Source organism: Pundamilia nyererei, unplaced genomic scaffold (genome assembly GCF_000239375.1).
Source record: "Pundamilia nyererei isolate P.nyererei 1_Seehausen unplaced genomic scaffold, PunNye1.0 scaffold00231, whole genome shotgun sequence".
Taxonomy (NCBI): Eukaryota; Metazoa; Chordata; class Actinopteri; order Cichliformes; family Cichlidae; genus Pundamilia; species Pundamilia nyererei.
The window spans coordinates 641,513-649,885 of NW_005187632.1; the positions used below are offsets into that span (position 1 = coordinate 641,513).

The 8,373-nt window shown below is 41.4% G+C and overlaps 1 protein-coding gene across 1 annotated transcript in view; it reads right to left on the minus strand.

The window, feature by feature from the left end:
- Window positions 1-8,373, minus strand: part of dachb (dachshund b) — a 113,242-nt gene that overhangs the window by 46,852 nt on the left and 58,017 nt on the right. The window contains exon 2 of the mRNA XM_005748848.1: window positions 5,348-5,463. Coding sequence (XP_005748905.1) covers window positions 5,348-5,463 — 116 coding nt within the window. The remainder of the gene's footprint in view (window positions 1-5,347; window positions 5,464-8,373) is intronic.

Sequence of the window (8,373 nt, forward strand, 5' to 3'; positions counted from 1 at the left end):
ACACACACACACACACACATATATCAGGTGTGTGTGTGTGTGTGTCATTAGTATGCCACAGTGAGCTGTGTCCATATGTCACTAAACAAAACCATGTTTTATTTATCCTGTAGAGGGAGAGGGAGGAGAGAAGGAGGCCAACAGTCACTGTCAAGGGGGATGGAGGGAAGGATGGAGGAGAAAAACTGGCGAGGTGATGGAGGGGAAAGATCTGAAGGAACGAGAGCGGCAAGAACGAAACGCAAATATGTGGAGAATGAAGAGGAAGCAAAATGAAGATCAGAGGAAGAGAAGTGAGGAGGTTCACAATGTGGAAGGAAAGGAAAGAGGAGATGATTGAAATGAGGGTAGGAAGGAGAGAAGGAAAGTTTAGTGTGGGACCACGATGAGGTGAGAGGGGAAAGATGGAAGGAGACAGTCAAGGAGGCAAGAGCAGAGGAAGAGAAAGGGAAAGCGTGGGGGAATTCAGGGTTGAAGAAATGACAGAAGAAACAACAGGAAGGAAAAAGAGGTGGAGGAGGAAGATCTGGAAAATGAAAGGAAGGAGGAAAGAAAGGGAAAGGAAAGAAAGGCTGGAAATAAAAGAGGAAAGGACAAATTAAAGAAAAAAGGAAATGAAGGGAAAGAAAGCAGAAGAAGAGAAGGAAGGGTAGTGACCCCAAAAAAGCAGAAAGGACAAAGGAGAGAGAAGAAAGCTGATAGAGGGAGCAGGAGGGAAAGAAAGATGCTTGGATTTCTTTTAAAAAAAGGACATAATTGGGGGAGAGGGAACAGGGGGAAGGAGAAAACGAAAGAAGCAAGGAAGATACAAAAACAGCACACGAAAAAAGGAAAGCGAGGAAAAATTAAGAGGTTGTGAGGGGATGAAGGAGGAATACAAAGACGGGAAAAAGAAGGTGAGGAGAATGACGCTGAGGGCATGACGAAGGGATGGGGTAGGGAGCAGGAAAGCAAAAAGGAATGATGGAGAAAGAAAGAAGACAACTGCAGCAAATGAGTGGCACATGGAAAGAAAATCATGGAAGATGAAATGACAAAGGAAAGGGGGGAAGACAAGGTATGGATGGTGGAACTAAGAAAAAGAAGGAAGAGTGAAGGATAGAAAAGTTTACAAGAAGAGTCAAGATGAATGGAATGAGTTTAGGAATAAAAATGTGAACAGAGCAGGGAAGCAAGGCAAGAGACAATCAAGCAGGATACAAAAAACAAGAAGAGAAAGGAAGAAAATGGAGGAAAACTTATAGGAAAAAGGAGGGAAGAGTGAAGGAATGAAGGGAAATGAGAAGGGAGGATAGGAAGTGTGTTAGGAGTTAGGAGCAAGTTTAAGGAAGGAAAAGAAGAAAACAAAGGTTAGGAGAATGGAGGGCAAGTAGGGGACAGTAAGATGAAGGAAGCAGGATGGAAGAAGATGGAAAATAAGGCAAGGAAGATCGAAAGGTTACAAGAACAAATTAAGCAGAAGAAAGTAAAGGATATAAGGAAATTAAAGCATGAGGAGGGGGAGAAACAAAAAGGAAGAAAGAGGAGGCACAGGAAAGCAATTACAAAAATGAGTAGACAAAAGAGGAGGGAAGAAAATAGAGAGGAGATAGAGAAGGAAATAAAAGGGGAGGGAGGAAGGAAGAAAGAAGGAGGAGGAGGGGAAAGAAGGAAAGCAGGAAGTAGAATAGCAGAATAAGTAAAGGAGAGGAGTAGGAGAGACAAGAAGTGGAGATTGAAGAGGATAAAGTGACAAAATAAAGGAAGCAAAGAATAAAGTGAGAAAGGTGGCAGACATGGGGGGGAAGAGAAGGGAGTGAAAGAAGTAGGAAGTAATAAAGTAAGGAAGATGCAGGCAGGAGGAAAAGAAGAGACTTAAAAAATGAAGAACATGAAAACCTGGATGACAGAGCAGGAAGGAGGGAGGGAGACGAGTTGAGGAAGAAGGGAAAGGGAAGAAAAGAGGGACACAGCAAGGGAAGGAGGGGGGAGGATGGACAGATGGAGGAGTGGGACCCCAGAGACGTGTCATTCATCACACCACCATGCAATCTGCACTCGTTCACTCTCCCTTTCTCTTTCTCTGCAGGTCTTTTTCCTCCTCCTCGTCTCCTTCGCTTTACCCGTTTTTTTCTTTCGTTGTGTCATCCACTCGTTTATCCATCTTCCATCGCGCCATTTTTGTCACACTCCTTGCCTCTTCCTCGGTTCCGTCTTTTTTTCCCACTCTTTGGTCCCTCCAACCATGTTTTCCTCAGTACTTTGGCAGTCATTTTTAGGTTTCATTACCTCCTCTGGCGACATCCCTCCTTTCTTCTCTCCATTTCTCCCCCTCCTCTATCCTTTGCGTTCCCTCCATTTCCACTTTCTGTGGCTACAGGAGGGGGAAAAAAGAGGGAGCCTTTCATTTTGTTTTCTTTGCCATCTCGATTGCTCAGAAAGAAAGGATGAGGATAGAGGAAAAGAGCTCCAACATTCGGTGTACCGATGCGTGTTGGTTACTTCACATCACAGATCCCCAAAAGGTGGGCTGCAGCCCTGCCCAGATGCTCTCTTTTATGGATCCACATTATTTACTATACTCTGACACACTGTGTTTTTTTCTTGTTTTATATTTTACATGGCTTCATTAAATATGCTTGTAATAGCTGATTCTGAGGAGGTCGAGTGGGGACCTCCTTCGTTTTTGGTTGCTCTGATAACGGAGTGACCCATCTGCACGCTTCTTTGGTTGGCAGATGCAAAAGGTACGGAGAAAACTGTTTCTACATGAAACTGCTCACAACAGGGTACGCATAAAAACACCTCATGATTTCTGGAAGGAGACATTCCTGTTGAGCGTACAAATATATTTTATGGTGCTCTGAGCAACATATTGTGAGTACACAGAGCAACGTCCGTATCTCTACAACTCGGCAACTTGCATCCACACAATCTAGATGCTTAAACAGCACTACAGGCACTACAGAGATGTTTACACATTTGATCAAAAAAATTTAAAAAACATATGAGTGTTTCCTTAAAATACAGCCCGCTCGGGATTCATGGTAGATGTTAATGTGAAAGCTCAAAATTAGTGAAATGTGTCAGTGCGCAGCTTTATGAGGATTACTGGTCATTTTCTCTGGAGGTTATAAGCATAACAATGTGATACTTTTTTCCATTAAAGGCCAGCAGTTGGCTCCTCTACCAGCTGTCACCAATTCGCAAACTGAAACACGTGTCAAACACAGAGCGGGAAACACATTAGGTCCATTAAACAGACACGGAAACGCAGTAACAGAGTGAGCCGACCAGCGCGAGCCGTTCAGGACCGACCAGCAGCGAAATTTAGAGCGGTCGAGGGGGAAACACGAACTTTGATATGACAACTGTTGTGCAGTATTAACAAAGTAAAGACTATGCATAAATAATATTTCACATTAAAAAACACGACTGAAGTTCCTGTGACCACGTATTCATAAACATGTGCAAACTTAATGACACAAAAGGGAACACAAGTCATTTCTTAATCAAATTTTAGGTATACTCATAAACCCCATTAGAAATTCATGGAAACTAATGGTCACCGAGCTTTTCATTAGTTCTTCCTGAAAATGCACCAGAAAATCCTTTATTGCTCATACTCAAGTCCATCTGGTCATTGAGTGCATGTCCTTGACTAATGACTGAAAAAATATGTGAACAAAAATCTGTGTTCAGCCAATACTTTAAGTGCTGTAAAGGAGCTTAAATTGGTTAAAAGTTGAATTTTCTCTTCCAGTTCAGTGCAAAAATGCCCACAGCATTTGTAAAATCTACAGCCCTGACCAGCTAATTACACAGCCCAAGCTAACAGGAACATTCATTTCCTACTAACCATTGATCACTTTAGAGATCTTTGCAGTTTTAGGCACAAAAACAACTTTTCCCACAGATTTCCCCACAATCTTTCAGTTATCTTCCTGTTTGCTCTTACACCGCTGGTATGGAAGCAATCCAGTGTATCGCTGTGCTTTACCACAGGTGGTAGAGGTGATGAAGTCGTCACTCATCACTGCATCTTGTATGAAAGGAAGAAAATATCCTCCTTACGTTGCATTGTATGTGACCTGTCATCTGCAAAACCCGCCTCATTACCTGTGCTCTCCATTTTCATGGAAAGGCAAGACAAGGCAAGGCAAGGCAAATTTATTTGTATAGCACAATTCAACAACAGGTGATTCAAAGTGCTTTACAGAGACATTAGAAACAAAAACAAATAAAAAGCATGATTTAAAATTGATTAAAACAAGCAAACAAACAAACTAACTAAACACACACATTTCACACCTGTTCGCGCGATCTGAACCCTTATCGTAAGGGGAGCTACCAGTCCTTCTGTGGACGAGCTACTTTCTATTTTAAATTCCCTGAATTTAAAATACTCTCTAGACCCAGTCTAGACCCAGCTGGGGAGCTACCCAGAGCTCTAAGCCCACTTAAAAAACAAACAAACAAACAAAACAGTATATAAAATCAAAACAGATAAAATCAGAACAGTAGATAAAATCAGTAGTTAATGTAAGTTTTGAAATTTAAGTTTAACAAACAAACAAAACAGTATATAAAATCAAAACAGATAAAATCAGAAATAGATAAGATCAGTAGTTAGAGTAAGTTTTGAAATTTAAGCTTAAAAGTGTGGATTTGGTGCTTTATTCAAATGCAGCTGAGAACAGGTGAGTCTTCAACCTGGATTTAAATAAACTGAGTGTTTCAGCTGATCTGAGGCTTTCTGGGAGTTTGTTCCAGATATAAGGAGCATAAAAGCTGAATGCAGCTTCTCCGTGTCTGGTTCTGACTCTGGGAACTGATAAAAGACCGGATCCAGATGACCTGAGGGATCTGGAAGGTTCATACTGGGTCAGGAGGTCACTGATGTATTTTGGTCCTAAACCATATACAAGACTTACAACATCAGGTCGCGGGACATGTTAGCATGAAAAGCATCGTATGTTTAAATTAAGCATCAAAGACACGATTTCAGTCCCTACAAGTCACTGAATCTGAAATTCTTCAGTCTGGAAATAATCTAAAAATCAACACAGTTTATGCTTGCATGCGATCCCAGATTTTTCCACCTGTGTTTGGTTGGGTTAGATGAGTATTTATTGAAAGTAATTTGCATCAAACAGCAGTTGTTGACCCATCCATCCACCCCTACCTCCTCCCTACACAACTTCCTCTCTGTTTTCTGTCATAATTACTTTGACCAGTAGAGGGCACTATCACAGAGTCCTCAGAAGCTGCTGGAACAACAAAAAAAGGACTCAAAATAAATCCCAATAAGGTAATAAGATGCATTAAAAACGAGAAAATCATTCATGTCTCGGTCTCTTTCTCTTACCAGTGTGGGACAGCAGGCTGGGGGACAGCAGGCCGGGGAGGCCTGGGTGAAGCAGCCTGGGGCTTTCCTGGATCCCTGCACCAGAACAACGCTTGGGAGGACGGCCTGGGCGAGAGCTGGAGGGGGAGAGAGAGAAAAGGAGATTAGTTTCTAAGATTTTCCAGGGTTGAGTGCAGAAAAATGAAGCCATTATAATCTGTGCACGCCTCTCAGACCATCTGCATCAAACATGATACAATACGGTATCATTCAAAGCACTTAGGTTCATGTATATCAGTTTCACATCTGAGGTCTTTGTTTTCCATATAAAGATATCAACACTGTCAGCTGTGTCGGGCAGACAAGTTTCCAAGGACTCCGAGCAAAAAAGTAAAAGCTGCCTCACCGACATATTTCATCCTGCCCTTTGAGCAACTGAAAGACTATGAAGTACAAAGTCTCATGTCCACCAAGTGTTTCTGAAATCCTGAGTATGGCTGACAGACTTTTTCCTGTGAAGAAGCTCCTGGAAGGAAACTCAGCAGAAAACTTAAATGTTGTTTAGATATGCAGATTGTTATTGCTGCCGATGGACTTTAAGGAGTTTACAGTCTTCACGGAGAGACAGAGGAGGAACAAATATGCTAACACTCATGTAAAACAGCATTCTTTTTACATACATAAGCTGGGATACATGTTCTACATGAGCAAGTGAACCTGAATAAACACTCAACACACTCCAGCATCTCTCTCAACCCCCCTATTTCTGTCACACACACACACACACACAACCTACTGTATTATGCATGTGCACGTAGGCATAAATAAACACACTCAAACAAGAATACTGTAACTGAACACATGCGGCTAAACATAAAGGAAGCCACACACACACAAACACACGCACACACACACACAGAGGAGGTGCGCATGCAGGCCAACTCTCTGCAGGGTAGCTAAGTAACAGATGGCCATCCAAAGTCATTTACACCTAGAGAGAGAGAGAGAGCGAGAGGCCAAAAAATAAAACCTGTTCAAGACTTCGACATAGTGCCACTGCATGAGATTAGAAAAAATAGAAGCAGGTACACTCTACTTTATTTTCCAAACCTAAGATTTCTGTAATGAAAGTACAAAAGTGTGACTTTCCCTGTGCTAACAGAAGGCGCTAACGTTAGCTTGTATAGCTAACTAGCTTTTTATTACTTGACTTTGAAACAAAGGGAAACGACTTCAGTGCTAAATATGGCAAATGTGTGGTACACAATCTACCCCGTCAAAAATTTATTAAATAAATAAGTAGAATGGAGCTCATCTGCTTGCTGACAGTTAAACCAAGAAATACTGAGCCACTTGTGTCGTAGCTGTCGTGCAACCACAGTTTAACAAAGTCATTTGAAAAGTGACTCCAGTACTTACGCTAAAAAACCTGGAGGGTCAAACTTCTAATAAAACTTTTTTTTTAAACAAAATCTGAAATTTATGCATCCAGCTTATAAGTTTCTGTCATCACTTTTAGATGGGACACTAGTCTTGTATCTCCACCTGGGGGCAATACACAGATAACTAACGCACTGTTTTGTGATTGTAAAAGTGTTCTTAAATAATCCTTTTAGTTGGATTTTATAGTCTTTATACCAACACTGTCCCAACAAAAGCAGCACTGCTCTGTTATGTTAATGTCATTTGCAAAGACCTTGAAAACACTAAGAATAATGCCTTAAAAGGATAAGATCTACACATGACAGCAATGTATTTGGTTTTTAATTGTACATCAATAAAAGAAAAAAACAAATATTACTGTTTTTATTCATACCAGCTGTTGATATAGAAAAGTGAAACATATGCACATGCTTTTCCAACTTATGAAATCATAATTTTGTATGTTTAATTGTGGCCCTCAGTGCATTAAGTTGTGTTTCTAGTGATATACTGAGAAACAGCTTTGTTTTTCCCTAGTAAATGGTCTTTAGGCCCTAGCGTAGATATCATTCATAGTGTCCAGATATGAATACAGAATTAACCTCATTTTGGAGATACAGTTTTACAGGTAACACACCTTCTCCAATTAGTACGACTGTCATCATGACTTTTACATAAAAGTCATCAGGGCTGTTATTCAAACATGAAGCCATCAGATAAATGGAAAGTGGGTGCAAGTCTGAAAAGCACCTAACAAGGGTGTGGGCTTACAGACGGGTCAGCTACTACAACAGCAGAGACTACAGAGTGGCTGTGCGGTTTTCCAGGAACGTGTCAAGTACTGAATATCGGTCAAATCCCACTGGGAGGTGCGGAGCAAGAGAGAAAAGAGAAAGTGTGCTAAAAGAGAGAAAACGTCTGCAAATGTTTTTGGGTGTGATCTGTATGTGAGAAAAAAGACGTGCACACACAAACACACACACACACAAACACACATACAAACACCGAAAAAAAGAACTCTGAACTCTGCTTCACCTCGTCCTCCTTCAATCACACACACACACTCATCTTTGCAATAAACTCCCTTCTTCTCTCTCTTTTACAGATACACACACACACGCGCAGGTGTTTGCATTCAAACCTTAAAACCTTTCCATCAACAACCCTCTGCTACCTTTCAACTCCCATATACACACAATGGATACATGTTACAGTACCAGGTGTGTGTGTGTGTGTGTGTGTGCTCATCTGCATCCATCCATGTGTAAGCAACATTAGAGTGTGTTTGTGCGCATCCACATGAATTCATGCAGTGTGTGTGTGTGTGTGAGTGTATAGAGGACACATGATATCGCCTTCTCATTAGCCTTACAGTTCTTTGTTCAGAGTAATGACTGCAGTGTGTGTGTGTGTGTGTGTGTGTGTGTGTGTGTGTGTGTCCCGTAGGGTTGCCATATGTTGGGCATTAATCCTCGTCAACGGTCCACTCTCCTTACTGCACCGAGCACAGGAACAAAGAGCAGGTCACACACACATACACATCACATAGACATGAGCTGGAAAAAAATGGAACCACATACGCTCATACATGCTACATATATGCACACACACACACACACACACAC